The sequence below is a fragment of the Stegastes partitus genome, unplaced genomic scaffold, assembly GCF_000690725.1.
Source record: "Stegastes partitus isolate 25-593 unplaced genomic scaffold, Stegastes_partitus-1.0.2 Scaffold1805, whole genome shotgun sequence".
NCBI classification, from domain to species: Eukaryota; Metazoa; Chordata; class Actinopteri; family Pomacentridae; genus Stegastes; species Stegastes partitus.
The window spans coordinates 95,218-114,170 of NW_007579536.1; the positions used below are offsets into that span (position 1 = coordinate 95,218).

At 41.1% G+C, this 18,953-nt stretch overlaps 1 protein-coding gene across 1 annotated transcript in view; it reads left to right on the top strand.

Moving 5' to 3' along the window:
• The window catches only part of slc6a9 (solute carrier family 6 member 9), a 65,189-nt gene that overhangs the window by 35,616 nt on the left and 10,620 nt on the right, over positions 1-18,953 (top strand). Inside the window, exons 2-4 of the mRNA XM_008302388.1 lie at positions 11,541-11,697; positions 14,890-15,021; positions 16,304-16,580. Coding sequence (XP_008300610.1) covers positions 11,541-11,697; positions 14,890-15,021; positions 16,304-16,580 — 566 coding nt within the window. The remainder of the gene's footprint in view (positions 1-11,540; positions 11,698-14,889; positions 15,022-16,303; positions 16,581-18,953) is intronic.

The following is an 18,953-nucleotide window of genomic DNA, read 5'->3' on the forward strand; positions in this document are numbered from 1 at the left end:
TTGTGTGAATGTGGCGCACGTGGTTGGCTGCAGCTGGTTTTGTCAAACACTCGGCGAGGTAGAAAATATTGCATCTCTCATCCGCAGCTGAATCGCCATCAGACGATGGGTATTTTTAAGCAGAAAATGTCCACGCATTTGTTTAACTTTATTTAACCTTATAAAATCATTAGGATGCCCCTCATTTACAACGATGTGGAGCAGCACGTTAAAATGACGCAATAATAAAAGGTACAAGATAAAAGAAAATGATAAAATACATCAACACACAAGTACGCTTAATTAACAGATCGAGATCAGAGAGATAGATCAAACAAGCTGCGTGATCATGAATTTAAATCTACCAAGGTTTACCAAATCATTAATTTTTCGGGTGCCTCATGAAGAGTTCCAGGTGGTTGTAGCATAACAACTAAAAGCAGACCGTCCAAGCAGACTTGAGGGGACTTGCAGCGAAGAAGCAGTCATTAGATCAGTTCGAAATGGCCCCGAGTCCCAGTCTAGTATAGAAGTGATGTAAGACGGCAGCCTCTCTAATGAGGATTTATAGATAAACAATAACATATGCCCGGCACGTCTTCCAGATAGAGAATATCCAGCTTTTCCGTGCAAGATGCAGCGATGAGTACTATCAGCATCACTGGTAATAAACCCGAGGGCAGAATGATGAACAAGGCTTTAGAGTGGAGCCAGAAGATCCTCTATAAATTACACCAACCTTAATCCATAACAGAGAAACAGCTTCAACAATGTTTCACCTACAAAATACAGGAAAATTCACAAAAAATGGACTTGTTATAGTATCTTAAGACTGTCTTTATTGTGTTTGAAGGTGATTTTGTCATCTAGCTCAACTAGGGATGTCCGATATTGGCATAAAATGTAATATCTGTCAATATAATATAATGAAAACCGATAAAATAATGCCTGGATTTACCGATTTACCAAATGATGACGACATCAAACTGTGTCCTGAAGTGTGTAAACAAGTGCGGCTGCAGTAATAAACATATATTGGTATCTGTATCGGTTGATATTGGAATTGGAAATTGACAGCTGGACGATATTGGATATTGGCAAAAAAGCCAATGTCGGACATCCCTCATCTAAACACTAACGTATTTATATTCTGTAACTCTCAATATAGGACACCAGGACGCCTTTTTTACAGGACGCGCTTGTAAAAGAGGTTTTTAATCTCAATGTGTTTTTCCTGGTTAAATAAAGGTTAAATAAATAAAAAATATAGAAGGCCTACGCTGTGATTACCTTCAGCAGACTTCAGAGTACTACAAAATACTCAAAATACACATTGTGTATTGGGAAAGCAATTTATTACTTTATTTTGAGTGTTGGTCCACATTGGCTTCAAGTGCCTCAAACCTGCTTTCTTTAAAACGGCCAGCAGGGGGCGACGCTAAAAATAAGTCTGACTATATAGAAGTCAGTGAGAAAGTGACTGTACTTGTGCTTGATTTATTACCCCTTAGAGCATTTTCCTGATTGGTTTATGGTCTCAAACACTAGTTCCCAGACTCCTTTAGTACAGCACAATGTTCATTTTGTAAGTTATGGTCCCTTTTAGATTAAAATAGACAGTAAAGCAGGGTATGTATTACAATGGCGTGCCCGATGATTGACAAGTTACTACCCTCTCATCCAAGTACGTTCACAAAAATACAAATTGTAGCCCGCGAATCAATGGGTGACATCACAGCGGCTATGTCTGCTTCTTTTATACGACGTGCTCCTTTTGGACAATTGTGTCCCTTGCATGTCACCTCTTTTCATCCCTTTCTCTTTCCCCCTCCGTCCATCTCCATCCTCGCTCAACATCACACATCAGTTTGCGAGTTCATGATGCCGAATAACCGCAGCTCATTGATGTGTGTTTTAACAGTAACAGATGAGTGTCACGTGGTAGCATGTTACATCATACAGTTTGTTTGAGGGTACACATGCTTGTTCCAAAACGGTGAATGTTTTAGATCCAGTGTGGTCTTTCTGTCCCGCTGGTACAAGCAAGAGGAAATTACAGAATATGATGCATTGGTATAATTTAAGTTATCACACTGTATGTATCCAACCAGCATGACCCCAGTTAAATCCGACATACATACTTGGGATAAGTTGGCTAAACTTCTTTTATAAAAAGAATCTGCACCACAATCAAGCTGCATCTTCGTCCAATCCTGTAGTGTCTACAGTCTACTCACATCCAAAATGATTTGAACTGGTAATAATTATTCCTGCAGATGTGTGGTAATTGTTTTCCATAATTAAAACTAGACTCATTAGAAAGTCTAATAATGGGCATAAAGGATGGGTCAATGCACTGATGTGAATGTCCCGCCAGTCTCTACCAACATAACATAATAGTGTTTGTCTCTGTTGAACATTTTCAAACACAATGAGGAGGAGCGTGTGGATGGACAATAGAGTGTTTGTTACAGAACAGAGCTGAGAGAATGTCCTCAGCTCAGATAACAGGATCTGCAGGGCACAGCTGCACGACCACAGAGGCTGACCAAAACATCTGTAACACAGGAGACATGCAGGGGGGACATCTGGATTTAGACACGTAAAATTACTATGCAAAAGTGATTTATTAAACATTTATAGCACAAATTCACCACCTTTTTAGATTGAGTGTTGTTTTTACTTTATTCTGATGCCTGCACCTTTAAGTTTTAGGTACACAAACGCTTCAGGCGTGTCTCCGCTTGCAAAAACAGAAGCTGGCCCAATATTTGAAATGTACCACATATGCAATACGTTTGTTTTTACATGAGCACATATAGACTTTCTCCTGAGTTGGCAACGATATGCACGGTACATTTTACAGTAAATAAACTGACATTATCAGTATTTAGCTTTGTATGGACTGTAGAAACCCGAGTGTGTGTGTGCTACACTTTGTATGACAGAGCTCTGGTGTCATCGACATTACTGCACTTGTCAACTATTAAATTCATTGACGGCCATATTTCAGTAATTTTTTGAAAGAAAAATGTCAAAATTCTCTAATTGCAGCTTCTTAAATGTAAATGTTTTGTGTGTTTTTTTCCTCCTCTGTGATAATAAACTGAATATTTGTGGTTTGTGGTCAAAACAAGACATTTAAGGACGTCATCTTGGGCTTTGGGAAATAATGTTTGGCATTTTTCATCCTTTTTTGGCATTTTATAGCAGGATAATACTGTGCAGAAATGATCACACTTTAAAATCCTATCGAATATATGGGTTTTCCCGCCTTTTTTCTGTTAACATACACATTACACAGAAATTGCATGTCCATATAAAATGCCAGGTCATAAACATTTCCTTTAACAAGCAAGTCAACATTTGATTGAGGGGAACGTTGCATACGTGCACAGAGAGACGGCAGCGCCCCCCCTCGAGAGAGGACGAGAGCAGTGAGCTGTCAGTAAAATGCCATCGCTCTACAGGAGGTGTCTTTAAATAAAATTCTTTCAGACAGAAAATGACATGCACAGTAAGCAGTTGCACGATATTAACAAATCACATTCTGTAGGGGAGATTATCAGGACTTTGCAGAGCTCGGCACTCGACCGACCGCTTTCTTGTCGCAATTGTACGAGGAGTTGTGACTAATGAAGTGTGCGAGAGAGATGGAAATAATACAGGGGATTTTCAAAATAAGAGAAGCACAAGCGTTCAGTTCGCAAACCGTTTTCATGCTGTTTAGGAGGCTTTCACGTGTGTTTTTGTGAGAAAATGCAGAAGAAGTAAACCAGAGAAAGTGTCTGTGTGTGTTATTCCATAGGCTTAGAGGAATGTTGTTGTTCTTGCTACACTCCAGTGGACAGTATCTCTTACAGACATGGCTGCAGCTGTCAGGAGACGTTGGTTTGAAAGGTTTGTGCTGCTGTCTGTCAAAACGGTCTGATGTGTGTGTGTGTGTGTGTGTGTGTGTGTGTATAAATGCATGTGTGAAACGGTGTGTATGTCCCACAGTGCTGCGTGTGTGTGTGCAGAGCTGACAGCGTTCTCTCTGGGAGGATGGCAGCTCGAAGAGGAAACACAGGAGGGGAAAAGTGCAGCTGGGATGAAACTGAATTACTGCTGCTCTAAGAACAAAACCAATAAGTTATATTGCATTTATTTAATATCGCATCTATGGCAGGTTTGCACAAGGTTGTGATGCTTGAGATCGAGGTTGATCTCGGTAGCTCACTTTAACTTATGATGTCACTGCTTGTCACGTTTATACATGATCCCATCCATGAGAGGATTCATTGATCAGGAGACACTCAGCAGCAGTTTTCGAAGTGTTACGCATTCAACCTCCAATCCTACAAACATTACAGCATTCATTCCCTTCGCATTACACCTGCAGGTCTTTGTAGAGCGGCACATTTTCTGGGTAAATCGCCCTGATCCCACCTTATGTCACCTCCAGTCTGAGCCTGCACAACACACATCAGCGCTTCTCTTTGCATCAGGCACTGAGCTGGCAGCCTTTTCAACATCAGCTCAGCAGAGAGAAGAGTTAGTGGCTCGTATTTTGTCTGTTCGACAGACTGTTGGACTCGAACCTGTGAGATCGTAATTACAAAGTAGTTAATTACTGTTTGTGCTGAATATACAGTAGCGGCATGCAGGCTTTGAATAAAACCAGACTACAGCTAATCAGAACTAAGTAGTATTTGATTTCAGTCTGTAAAAACAATTAAGCAGAACCTGACTTATCAGCCATGTTTTGTTTTTTTGGTTTATTTGGTGCTGAGCAGTCAGCTTATCATACCGCCTGTCACGTTGTCATTGTCAGCTAAATGTTAAGTGATGCAGCCTATCAAATTGTGCAGACACAAATCTGACCTCTCTGACACTGAATAACATCATCACATATGCGTCTAATAGGTTCAACGTGTCACTGGATCTAAATAATTGACATTTAGGATGTTATCTTTCGCAGCTTAGGGTGAAAAATTCTGCAGGTCATGTGCATTGTTTGGCTTTTGCCATAAAAAACCACAAGAAATTAAGGAAACCTTGATAAACCGAGACAATCAACCACAATCAAGCAGCGTTTTTTTTGCAAGGCAAGCTCATGCATGATCAGTGGGTGTGTGTTTGATAGGCTGATCTCTATACCGCTGCACTATTAAGAGAATATTCTGCATGGAAAGCTGCGTCTTTGAACTAAAACGTCATGAGGCAGCGTCCTGATAATCACAGTATATTATGTGGTTTCACTTCATTATTCCAACATTTATCTTACACTGCTTTTGTTGTCTGCTGTTTGACAGGGAGGATCAAGGTCCCTTTAAAATCAGACTTCTCATCGTTTTTTTTAGTCAACACGGATGCAGTGATTGCTATAAAAAGCCTTTTGTTTTTTTTGATTAGTGAGTTGCCGTCACCGTAAGTCAACCAACTGAGCTGTGTTTGATGTTTCTTGTCATTTTTGTAGAAATTCTCTTGTGGTATTGTTTTGGCTTTGGCTTGAGCTTGTCATTCTAACTCCGATTACAGAACTTTGACTGGTTTTCCAAGAGAGGAAGCAGTAGTTCGTACATTTCTTCTTGTTCATCTTGTTTCACCTCCCAAATGAAAAGCAACACATGCAACTCTTGTCTAAGTTATTTGAATAATGACACAAGGCCATTTAAGACCCGCATGTGGGCAGTGCTTGTTAATCGCTGCCAAATATTGCTCCAGAAGTCTGAAACCTGTCACTAAAATCAATGGTTCTTATGCTAAATCTGTTTTAATTGACTGCTTTTTAGGTACTTTTATTTCCACCCTCAGCGGAGTCAACGCTGTCACTCCAAAGAGACCTTGGAAAGAAGAGAAAAGTTGCAAACTGAATAGAAGGAGAGGCGCAGGAGTGGGGGTCATGTGTGGTCTTATATAAAAGCCCAGATGGTCCCCGAGAAGCACGTGATGGAGAAATGGAGGGATGGAGGGATATGGAGAGAGGAGTTTAGTCAGTCTGACTGACTGACCAGGGGGGTCCGGGGAGCCAACACCACGGGCTACAACACCTGGGCGGAGAGAGGCAGACACTGGGGTCAGTCAAGGGAGAGAAGGATGTCAGGAAAAACACAAAGTTCAGATTTTACCCAGAGGGTCCGGCCAGTAGATGGTGTTTCGTAGGCAGATTCTGCTCTGGTTTTTACTGAGAGCGAGCCTGCAGTCAGCTACCAACAAGTTCATCTGCAGTGAACTCAAACCTCAGATGCACCTGTTCAATATTTGTTATTTTCTGATGAAGTCCTGCGAATTTACTCTACATATTTTCTCTCAGCCAAAAATTTCAGCTGCTTAGTCGGAGCTTTTTTTTTTTGAAGATGTCCAGATAAGTTCACGTCATTTGAACATTTTTCCTGTTTATTTCCTGAATTTATCAAGAAACACAGGTTTCCACTGATCCAAGCTCTCGTCTGATCAGTTCATGTGAAACTTGCATCCAACAGTAAGTTAGCACAGCTTAGCACAAAGACAGTTAGACCAGCTCTGTCCTCTTGCTTTGCCATTCGGCCGGTCATAACATGGTTCAGTCACAGTTTCCACGTCGTGCACCAACATTTCCGTCCCCCCCCTTCTTGTGCTTTGGTTTAATGGCGCCAACTGTTTCTCTCAGGATGCTTAACTGCTAATGTTCCACTGACTGCATTTTGATGAGCATCAATTGACATTAATGTCATTGAGTCCGTTGCAAAATCAAACACAACAACTCTGCTGTGGGCACATTTTGGTTGGAAGCCACATAAAGGACAGGAGGGAACAGAGAGCCCGGTGACTCGGAGAAGGCGATTTGCTGTATTTGTTGCGCTAATGGCACTAATCTACAACTAACAGAGGCATAAAATAAAAATAAAAACAGAGAAACAGATTAAAACATACATCGCAAATCTTTGTGGGACAGTTAACCCAAATTTCTTGTCCGTGGCGACCCAACCTGCCAGAACCTCTCAAACTGCATCTTCTTTATTTCTTGGCCAGAGTCTTCCTGACACTATCAGATCATAAAGGAGCCAGTAGCTGCTGTCTGCTGGTTACCAGTATAAGCACCTGGTGAAGAAACAGTCTGACATGTAAACCTCCACAACACCACTGCGTTTAGTAAACAGCCAGACGAGCTGTTTCCTCAAAGCTGACTAGCTGTTGGCTGCAGGTTCATATTTACTGTACAAATAGGAGCGTGATTTTGATCTTCATCAAATAATACAGTCCAAATACACAGATTTTCTAAACTGGTGAATGAAGCAGCAGCAATAAATTATTCACCTGCTGTTTTGATAATTGATTCATCAGTTTGGAAAGAAAAAAACGTTAGATTCTCTTCATCCAGCTTCTTAAAATGGAATATTTTCGTATTTCTTGCCAGTAAACTGAATGTCTTTGCAAGAAGCAAGACGTCACCTTTGGTTTTCTGAAATACTAATCAACATTTTTGACCATTTTCTGACAACTGAAACAATTCTGATGAATTAACTGTGGGCATCATTGTTGGTACCAGTCCTATTGCGAAACTGTTCCTTACTTGGGATATTGTGACGAATGAGGATTGCTGTTGCACTTGTAAAAAGCTTCAGCATTCTGCTCCTAAAGGATTGAAACAGATAGAAACTGTCAGAAGTACATTGACATAAATGAAGACATCGTACGTAGAGTGTCAGCGTTAGTTCTGTTCTCTACTACAAGTCATCTTCGCTTATCAGAGCTCTCTTATGGATACAAGAAGTAATCAGGTTCAGCTTATTGCAGTTCAGTCCAGTGGAAGCTGTAGTTCATGATGAATAATAATCACCTCTGATTTCTTTCTAAATATCAAGAGTTCATTTGCAAAAACAGTTTTGTAGATTTTCAGAAAACCTTTCTTTCTTGTTTGGCTGAGATAACATCAAACAAACTGAAGCTGAGTGGGTTTGACTCAGTAGAAATGACAAAAATACAGATAACATAATTGATATTGTCTCAGGTAGACGATGAAAAAGTGGGTTTTCTGAAGGTGTGTGAAGATGAAGTTATCTGGTTTTGCAAATGAACTCTTCATATATAACTGGAACTGCACCGATCGTGCCACTGACTATAAACTCTACGCCGTTGACACAGTGTGGTCTTGCCCGTCTTAAACACATCACCTTGACTTTTGGAGAGTGGACACCCAGGATTCTGGGGTCGTTGCTATTTCCAGTGTTTCTGCTCTTGTTTATCTGGTTGTGGGCTTCGGCGCAACCTGTCAGCCCGTGTGTTTGTGCGTGTGTTTGTGCATGTGTGTGTGTCCTCTGCGGGCCTCCACCTGGTTTGCTGATAGGGGAAGTTGGATGTACTGGATGTGCAGCTGAGCGCCGGGCGCAACAAGAACACACACACAGCTGCACACCCTCCTCTGCCTTCCAAAGTCAACTCCAGACGGAGGCGTCGTAATGTGCGACCTGCTGCGTCGGCGGGCTCACCGCTGGAGGTTTCTACTCACACACTGCTCTGACCGCCGTTTCACTCCGAGCCTCTCCTCGCCAACAAAGCCCGTGTTTGCTGATCTTCCTGTCTGTCCCACCTGCAGCCTTCGGCCCTGCACAACGAAAGGTCGAGGATGCTGGAGAAGCGCTCCGTGTTTTGCCCTCCTAACATGCGAGCGCAGTCAGACACAAAGACAAACTACAGAGCTTTGGGGAAAATATGGCAGCTGTTTGTTTTATGAAGTTGTTGTTGTTTTTGCAGTCAAATTTTTCTTCGCTGATGCACAAGATGTCTCACTTGGTCTCGGAAGCAGATCGTTCGTCGGGGTGGGAGGGGGATGAGCGCGCTGCTTGCACATTGGGAGTGCAATATGCTCTCCCCAGGACTTGGTGTCCTGCAGCAGTTTAATAGAATTAGAACAAAATATCCTAAACTAATAAATAATAAAGTCCGCTATGGGCAGCTGGAGTGGAGTACTTTCACTTTTGTGGCGCAGCAAAGCAACGCGTTCTGTGTTTATGGTGAAGTTGTCTGTAGGCAGGAAGCTGTTTGAGAATTTAATGGTTTCAAAGGTTTTTTCTTTTTCTTTTTTTTTTTTTACAGCAAAATTAGCGGTTTCCTGCACTGTATTTATGACCGGTATTCACATTTCTGTCAGATTCAAAGCCAATCTTATTGAAAATACGAGGCTATTCAATGCGACTGTGAAAGCAGACTCTGCCACACACAGATAACATAGGCAGCGTGGAGGAATGAATGACGTGTTCACCATGGTGTCGCACAGCACATACATCTGTGCACAGCCTGCATGCACTTATAAGACGCCGTTCATTCATATAAGTCAGACCCAGAGTGTTGATATACATTTCCAAACGACAAAATAACAAATTCATAATTACTGCCAAAAACATTAATTATACAATAGTGAGGAAATCAGAGTCACTCCTAATTAAATAAGACCTTCTTGCTTTTGAAGCAAAGTTAGGAAACTTCAACACGACGACCCCTCTTGTTTTTGATAACAGAGTATTTCTTTTTTTAAAGATATTTTTGGGCTTTATTAGATAGGGCAGAGAGAGAGACAGGAAAGTGGGGGAAGGACCTGCAGCAAAGGGACTCGAACCCATGACCGCTGCGTCAGGGACTGTAGCCCCTATACATGGGACGCCAGCTCAACCAGGTGAGCTATAACGACGCCCCAATAACAGAGTATTTCTAAGCAATAGAATGAAAAACTAACTCTGTTAACCATCTGAGCCTCGAGCAGTTTCTGTATGTTTTTTTGCTTCTCTCACTTTGTTTCTCCCCGTGGACTCATTTTTCACTGTAAAGTCCATCAAAACAGAACTCAGCAATGTGTTGTGTGCAGTCTGACAGTGTTAAAATGCTATTTACAAAAAAAGAAAGAAAAGAAAACTGATTAATTCTGTTTCAAATGTTTAAAAAGCTTGGAATGACATCTTTCTAAGGAAGAACTACTTCAAGTACCTGTAACTGTGAAAATATTCATTGTATGAAGGTACAACTTTGCATGGATTCATTAAATATACTAAAGTTAGTGTTGATAAAAAATCAGGGGCGAGGATCTGATTGATGTGTCATGGATTGACCCAGGAGAGAAGACTGAGATGGACGATTATCTTCTAATTACTCGGGAAAAAGTTGTTTCTTTACACTAGAGATATTTTACTGATTATTTTTGATTTGTTTTCATACTTGTCTTCTAGCTGACGTATGCGAGCACAGCCTGCAGTTCAACAGAAATGTCCTGAATTATTGTCACACGGCTGTTACTCATTGCTTCTTAGTTGCGCTGAGGTGATTTTCAGATGCAACATCAAGTGATTTTGATCATAATTTTAAGATGAGCTTTGGTGATTTTTTTTGAGACAGAGCCATACGTCACACATGATTAGTTCACAGACCATCACAAAGTAGAAAATCTGATGATTCTTTGCTGTTCCTACAGTTTCCAGCTGTGATAAACGGTGTAATTCTGGCATTTTAAAAAAATGAGAACACTTTGCCAGCAGGTTTTGGGGTTCAGTCATCCTACTATTTATATCACAAAAAGCAAATATGCTCTTCACCCTTATTACACAGCCCACAAAATCAGTTCTTCTCCTTAATATGTTCGAATCAGACAACCTGAAAGCCCAGACGAGTCATATGGAGCTTATTTTTGGTAGTTAACTCTGCACATTTCTGTTGCTTATGAGGAATTGCGTGATGAACTCTCTTTTTGTATATCCTCTGATCTTTCAATGAGACAACTGGATCATTTTGCCTTTATTGTACAGACCCTGGTATCCGGCCTGTGTCCTGCTGAGAGTTGAAGCAAAGTCCTAAATAGCCAAGAGTTTGCGAAAGACCGTTTAGAAAGTGTGTATCTTTACGTCTTACGATAGGAGCGCATAGATGATCCACATAAATTAGCAGCATTTATTTTTCCTGCTGGAGCACAAGTGCCTTCATGTGAGCCCACAGACAGACAGACAGACAGACAGACAGACAGATAGACAGGCTGACAGACACAGCTGAGGTTAAAGAGGAGGTCAGGAGAGAGGGACCATCTGATGCCAGCAGATGGAGTGATGGAGGGGAGGGAGGAGAGGAGCGGAGAAGCTGGAAATCAGGACGACGAGACCAAATGCTTATCGGCTCTTCTTAAGGCGCTGATTTCACTTTCCATTCTGTCTGCTCCAGCGCGCCCACCTTATGGCAAACTCTGGGGTGGAGGAGAGGCCGTCTCACAGAATATATTCAATATCTGCGAGCGTGAGAGTGACACATGAATAATTCAGCTCCACATGCGCCCAAAGATGCTTATTGTTTACCTTTGTCTCAAGTTTACGATGGAAGTAATAGTTTAAATACACCCGACGTCGGAATCTAATGGCCACAGAAGGCAAATATAAGGCCTCTCGGGACGCTTTTTTTCTCCTCCGCGGCATCCATTCCTGATTTATGCCTGTGAATGAGGTGTTTTTTTTTTTAATGCGCCCGGTTGCAGTTGTTGGACCTGCTGCAGCAGCACTATCTCAGGAACACACTCGCTTTGCCGTCACCTGAAGTCACCTCTGTCTCCCTCTGTGTCTTTGTTGTAGAACGGAGCAGTTCCAGGAGAGCCGGTGAAGAAGGATGAAAACTCGCGGAGAGGGAACTGGGGCAACCAGATTGAGTTTGTCCTCACCAGCGTGGGCTATGCTGTGGGCCTGGGCAACGTCTGGAGGTTTCCGTACCTCTGCTACAGAAATGGAGGAGGTACGAACGACAACACGGAGCTGTGCGCTCATTGCTCTTGATTAATTAGTGCCAGTGGCAAAACATGCAAATGAGGTGAAGCGCAGCAACTTAAATGTATATGAATATGACAGAAACATGCAATAAAGAGAACAGCTGATAACCAGTGACATGTATGTAGAAAAAAACAGAAATGAAATGGTGCCTTTGAGGCCACTGGAGCAATATTTAACAAAACAGTTAGAATAAAGTTGGTACAAAAATGTGGGATGTAAATACAGGAATCAATGTTTATGTATGTTTTGGCAGCGCTTACAGCCCAGTACACAGCCACCTTATTTACAATGGAAGAAAATAGACTTGGAAACCTGTAAGTCTATATGTGAGTAAGGAATCCTTGTGTGACTCAGCCACTGCTGCTGCATATGGACGACTCCCAGCAGCTTTCTCAATAACCTCGTATGTAAAAACAAGCTCTGAGACTGTATAGGCAGAATATATAGGGAGAAGCACACAAGCAGTTTTGCTGAAGTCAGAGATAAGAATGCTGAAATTTGGAAGTCAATATCATTGAAATTCAGTGGTTTTCAATGCAAAAAAAGAAGAAAAAAATGAATGTATTTCAACTGTTTTGTTTAACACCCACACACACGTGCATGGTGTTCTATCCCGACATCATTTAGAGCAGCATCCAGCTCATATTATGAGTGTGAGCCCAAACAAGATAGCCTCCAGAGCATCGCTGTAACAAAGGCAACTGTTAGTCAGTTTAAAGTTAACATCTTGAATTCTGTTTGTTTCTAAAGTGTTCTGTCTGTGACATTAGATGGCCGTTTGCCCTCCTGGCTTTTGGTTGTTGATAACTTGTGTCTCATCATTGCCTCAAACTTTATTACCTATTATAAGTTTTTTTTTCCCCCCAACAAGTTACAGTGGACATGTTGTTGTAGCTGCATTAGCCATTATGTAATGTTGTTATTATTGTCCAGTATCTCCAGTAGATTTACTGATGGGGCTACCGTAGAAAAACAAGAATTCTGATTTGTTATTTTCTCCTTATGGGAGCATCTAGCTGGTGTGACACCTCCAACCAAACCACACACCTGTGTATGTACATCAGTGGTGGGAGGTTCACAAGGAGGATGCAATCATTCCTTAAATTACCTACTGAGTGCCGTGACGTCTCTAGTCCCAGATTCTACCCAAGTGTTGGTTAAAACCTCTGGGTCGCTCCTTCAAACTCTCAAAAACATTTGCAAAGAAACATCTGCAGTGCGTAAAACAGAAGTCACGGTAGCTTCATAACATAGCTTCAAATATAGCAGTTTATTTGGACAATTCTCGCAGTTTAATCGTAACAACTGGACTTACTTAAATTCCTTGAAGACGTTCCACCTCTCATCCAAGAGGCTTCATCAGTTCTGACTGACGAGTTGGGAGTTCCACATACTCATATCCTGAAGGAGCCATTAACACCTGAGTTTCAGTTTCAACTGGGGGTTTGTTGCTCCTCCCCCAAAGTCTTCAAGAAACTCAAGCAAGTCCAGTTACTACGATTAAACTACGAGAATAACCAGGACCTGGATGACTGAGAATCTTCACAGACACTTTATGTGGACAAATGATGTATTTCATGAAAGTAAACCAAAAAGTTAAGTATTTATGCAGCATTTTTTTCATTCATTCAGACAAAAGTAATACATTTATGTGTGTGTTTGATTTTTAGTTGTATTTACACTGTGTGTGGAAATCTGGGCATCAACCTGAACGGTTCTATTTGAGCCTGTAGTGTAACATAGCTGGGAAATATCTTCTGATTTCAGATTTATTGTGTATTTTTGTGACGTATGATACAAAACCTGCCCAGTTTACATCATTAAACAGCCCAGATGCGTCAGCCGCATTCTGTCAGTGCAGCTGTCTGCATGAGCCGCTTTATGAGCATGACTTCAATCCAGAGCATCTTTTTTTTTAAGGCTTCCACTTGCGCATATCTACATCATTGTTTATCGGGCTGTGAGCGCTGTCAAAATAAGTCTGAGCACGTAGACTGGATCCAGGTGCTGCTGCTGCTGCTGCGTTCACCATCCAGCCGCTGTAAGAACATCATGACAACAAAATACATTCATGCTCTGTTGCTGTCAGTCTATTTGCTCTTTTCGTCAGATGCTTCCTAAAAGCTCTGGTTTAAACAGACTCAACTCTAAATAGTTTCTTCTTTTGAAAATGTACCAAAGTGTAGCAAAAGGCAGGCGCTTTAGTCAAGGTCCCCTCACTCAGTGATTCATATAATTTCCCTTGGAATGTCTCCCACTCTGGCTCATATGTTTACGCTGCAAATATTTGGATTACGCATGTAGGAGAGCTGCATTCCCATGCAAGGACTCAGTATATGTAGGCCATACATCAGCTCGCAGCTGGAGATAGCGCAGCGCGGGCCGGAGAGCTGAGCTTTACCAGCAGCGATAAGGTTTTGGTATTGTACAGTATCAGCTGGTTGCGCCGACCTAGTTCGCATACGGATAATCATACGAAAGCAAACACGCAGACGTTCCCTATAGATGACTGTCTGCTTTCTGGTCCAGTATGACCCACCAGAGAGTTGCTGCACCACTAACCACACTCAGTTGAACATTCAGTGACCTCTTTGCTCACTCAGGGGAGGTTACGATGACAGATGAGGTTTATGAGGCTTTTTATCTGTTTTTCCTTTTTTTTTTTTCCAGAGTCCTTTATTATTTTATATATTTCTTTAGAGCCCGTGACGCGGGTCCGTTTTATGTAGTAATAGCCATTAGGGTCGGGATACATTTATTGTTATTACACAAGCGTTACACTTAATGTGGCATTTTGTTCAGTTCTATATTATAACTCATGACTATATGTGTGGTTTTTTTGCACTGATATGAAACATAGTTAGCGATCATACTTCTAGCTTATAGAATATGTCTGATTCCTTCGTCTGTAAGTGTCTGTGAACAAGGCATGTCTGCATATATCATGCTTGGATTGAAATTAAATTTTTTTGCATCATAGCTTCTATTTTCTTTTACTAATAGCACTTCTTGCTATTAGACTTCACCAGTAACAAAACGTAAGCAGACTTTTCCTTAGTTCGACTATATTTTCACGCTCCATTGTATCGTCTAATCACGGTTTTGATGTTCCTATACCAGATAGTTTCTAAGTGCTCGCTTTTCTTCTCTCCTCCAGGTGCCTTCATGCTACCATACTTCATCATGTTGGTGTTCTGCGGCATTCCTCTCTTCTTCCTCGAGCTTTCCTTCGGTCAGTTTGCCAGTCTGGGGTGTCTGGGAGTTTGGAAGATCAGCCCCATGTTCAAAGGTCGGTGGTATATGTGTGTGTGCATACACATATTTTGTTTTGACCAACCTTCTGTCACACTTTTACACACTGTGGGCTAATTCATTTACTACAATATAAAACTCCTGAACCTCCGTAGACACAACCATGTACAGCAGTAGACAGAACTCAGACATGTCTTATATGCAGGATGGCGCCATTTTGATGAAATACATCATGAAAAGAAACAAAAGATGATTCCATTTTTTTTTTCTTTTTTTTGGCAAAGATTGGAAAAACCTGGAATCAATACGTACATTTTTCCAGATACCCAAAGGTGTTATTAACATGGAAAAGACTTGACTTTACATGCTATATTTTACTACTTATATTTTTAATTTATGTCCTTATTTGTGACAATGTTCATCGCAGCTGAGTCACTAATGGCTTCACAGTTGCAGTAAAGAGCACAAAATTAACTTTGTTTCTTTGTTGTTGTTGTTTTATTGAACAAATATGGTGCAAATTTTATTTATTTACTTATTTATTTTATACTGTGACATTTAGAACAACATGATTTTGATTAAATATGATGATTTTAAGCCTAGATTTGGTTATGTTTCAGTGAAACAGCACGAGTCCTTGAAGGTTCGTCACAAAGTTGAAAATACAGAATAATCCTTTCTGTTCTTTACGTTTCAGATTGTGTGATTTTTATAAAAAGAGAACATGCCTTTCAAACCTCCTGGGGTTCAGAGGGTTAAAGCTGCAGGCAGAAATCTGGGGGGGGGAAGAAAAAGTAGAATTTGGAAATAGAACACTGCCCTCTCCATCCAAAGCCCCTCCAAGCAGATGAGCACTTCAAACAGTTCATCCAAAAGTCAGCTTGAACTTTTGACTTGACACAATCGCTCACACCCTGCTGTCCTGAGTAAAAGCCCCTCTGTTTATCCCTTTGCACCAACACACTGCCTGCTGTTGCTTTTTGTACTATCTGATTGGCTGGAGTCTCACATCTTGGGGTACATTTTCTAAAGCCTAAAAACTGAGCCAAGATGAGGTGCAGAAGTCCCTTTACCTCTTAGGTTGCTTCAGTTACAATATACTGAACCTGTACTGTGTATTTTTTACCCAGTGATGATAAGAAAAGGCTGCTTACTCCAGCTTTAAGATGTCGTTTTTAGTCTGAAGTGATGGTACTATATATGTAGAGTCTCCAGTCCAAAACAGACAGAAGGCAACTTCAGCTTTTTTCTCACACATGCTTCCTGTCTGATGTTCTCCTTCTGTTTCTTTCTTCCACCCTGTCCTCTCCTCCCTTCAGGCGTGGGCTACGGCATGATGGTGGTGTCCACCTACATTGGGATCTATTACAACGTGGTCATCTGCATCGCCTTCTACTACTTCTTCCTGTCCATGACGAACCTGCTGCCATGGACCTACTGCAACAACCCCTGGAACACGCCGGACTGCAGCGGGGTGGTCGGCACCGGCCATCAGCTCAACGGCAGCCTGGCCAACGCCACCACCAGCCTGGTGGCGGGGGTCACCGAGGTGGTCAACCGCACCAAGAGGACCAGCCCCAGCGAGGAGTACTGGAAGTAAGACCTGGAAGTAGATTCTGACTGCTTATACAGTTCTTGTTCATCAGTAAGCGAGGACATTGATAATCTCATTGCTGATGGGTTTATGAAGGCAAACACTGGGCTGCTTTAGTGCCACTTCCTGATAGATGCCGCTCGATTTCAAATGTAAAATGACAGGAAAATGTAAACAATGATCTGTCTCTATCTCTAAATGTGTGACATCTCTGTTAGAAGCATCTTAAAAAATAAATCACTAAAATTTGCTTAGACAAGCATTGGTTTTGTAATACACTTTGTTTTTGCCAAGTTACACAAGCAAACTCTTTGGACTCAGTTCTGTAGGCTTATCGCACTTGACACAGAGGTCAAAATTGACTTGCACCTGTAAGATAAGCGTGACTCAAACAGGCCTCGTGTTTGCAGAAAACATTCAAATATTTGGATTAGATTAGACAGGAAGAGCAGCAGCAGCATCTGAGCGGCGTAAAACGGCGTCATCAGAAGAAAGAAGGTTTCCCATATTACTGTTTGATCTCTGTTTATGGTGCATCCTCAACACTCGGTGTAAAGATCAGGTGTCAGGTCGGTGACGGCGTTTCATTCAGTTCAATGTAGACTTTGTGAGGGACACAGCTCGCAGGGGTCCACGGAGTGATAAGATGATCAGACAAGCATGCCAGTGGCTCCACAATCTCTGTTTATGTTCATATATCATAGCACAAAAAGTTTGCTGAAGTCAGGTATAAGTGAGTAGAGTGTAGTGATCCATTTCCAGGCAGGTGAAAAAGTGCACAGGTAATGCAACCTACACAAAGATGAATGAATAAATATCATCAGTGTTCCATGCATATAAATACTGTCACTTTTGTAAGTCATATATTGATTGTTTCTACTCTAATAGTTAGTAATAGAGCGTTACAAGCCAGGTACAACACTGTCACTGTCCAAGTGTCCCAATCTCTCACCACTTCCTCCATTTCTTCCTGGGGAATCCCAAAGCATTGCAAAAAAATATACAAAAAGCACAAGTTCTAGGTGCTGGACTAAAATGTATGTGAGTCATCATCTGAAAAAATATAGTATATAGCACATTAGTATATGTGCTCCCAAGACCATTTGTTAAATTACTGCCTCATGGAGACATTTTGAGTCTCTTCCTCTGACATATAGAAAAACGATCTACAAATACAAGCTGGGGTGGGTCACCTGACAGGCCAGTGACATCAACATACTTATTAGCACATAACAAAAACGAAATAAAAGACAGAAAAAAGTGCTTAGATGAGCTTCAACATATACACAAGGCTCAATGTTTTGTCTAAAGTATTCATTTAAAGACAGAGTATTTATTGCTTTGCTATTGTTCACTGATGATTGTTACTTTACATTAGAAGAGTCTACAACATAATTCACAGTTTTTAAATCTTGCTGTTGCATGTTTTTACGGGTTACCCCTACAGCTGCAGTCATGTGATCTTCAAGTCGTTTGGATTCAGCTCTTGGCACTGTCTAGATGTACCATTGAGATCTGTATATATTCTGTAGAGCCATGTTTTTTTTTTTGTATTCTACTTTATTTTGTTATGTATGTGCTGCGCCCAGGAATCGGCCAGACGTAGGATGAACATGTATTTAAAGAAAATGGGGTAAAGTTTTATTCCACCTGAAAGAATAATGAAAATATGTTACTTGGCTGCTTTTCAGTAGCTTTACTGGTGTAGCTGTCAGCTGAAAATCACAGCCCACTGCTTGTATAACTGCAGTTGTGCCTTTTAAAATCAGCAATGTGGTATTTTAAATTATGATAAATTAAGTGTTTCTGAATAAACGCGAAGCTTTCAGTGAGTGGGCAAAAAATACACAGACCTTATGCTTATTAAATTGTTGAGAACCCCTCTTAGGTTGTGTTTGCAGGCAGCGTTTCTTTGTCTGAAGAAGAGCATTTATGCACAAAATGTTACCTTAAGGTTGTAATAAATGTTCTCTATACTAGTGTGCAGACCATATTTTTCCAGATGGTGTTTTCCTTCTGGTGTTCCCAGACCAGAAGGGATACATAATCCCTGTAATCTTTACTGTGGTCTCCTCTCAGTAGGACACATTCAAAATACCTGTTACAGGTACCAATTATAATACTGCAGAGTAATAATGCTACAAAGAAGAAGTGGATTTGTTTTGTTGTTCCTGTAAGTAATCACTGCATTTTGACAGGTTCAAAGTTTAGATGCCCTTCAAAACGTAGTCTATCTTCTATCTGCTGAAGAACCGGCTGTTTGCTGAGTTGTAAAAGTGTAAAGCTGCAAGTTTTCTTCTCTTGAAGAAGAAAAACAACTTCAGCCACAGCTGTAAATGTAAAATATTGAAATTGTTTTTCTTTCTGTCTCTCTC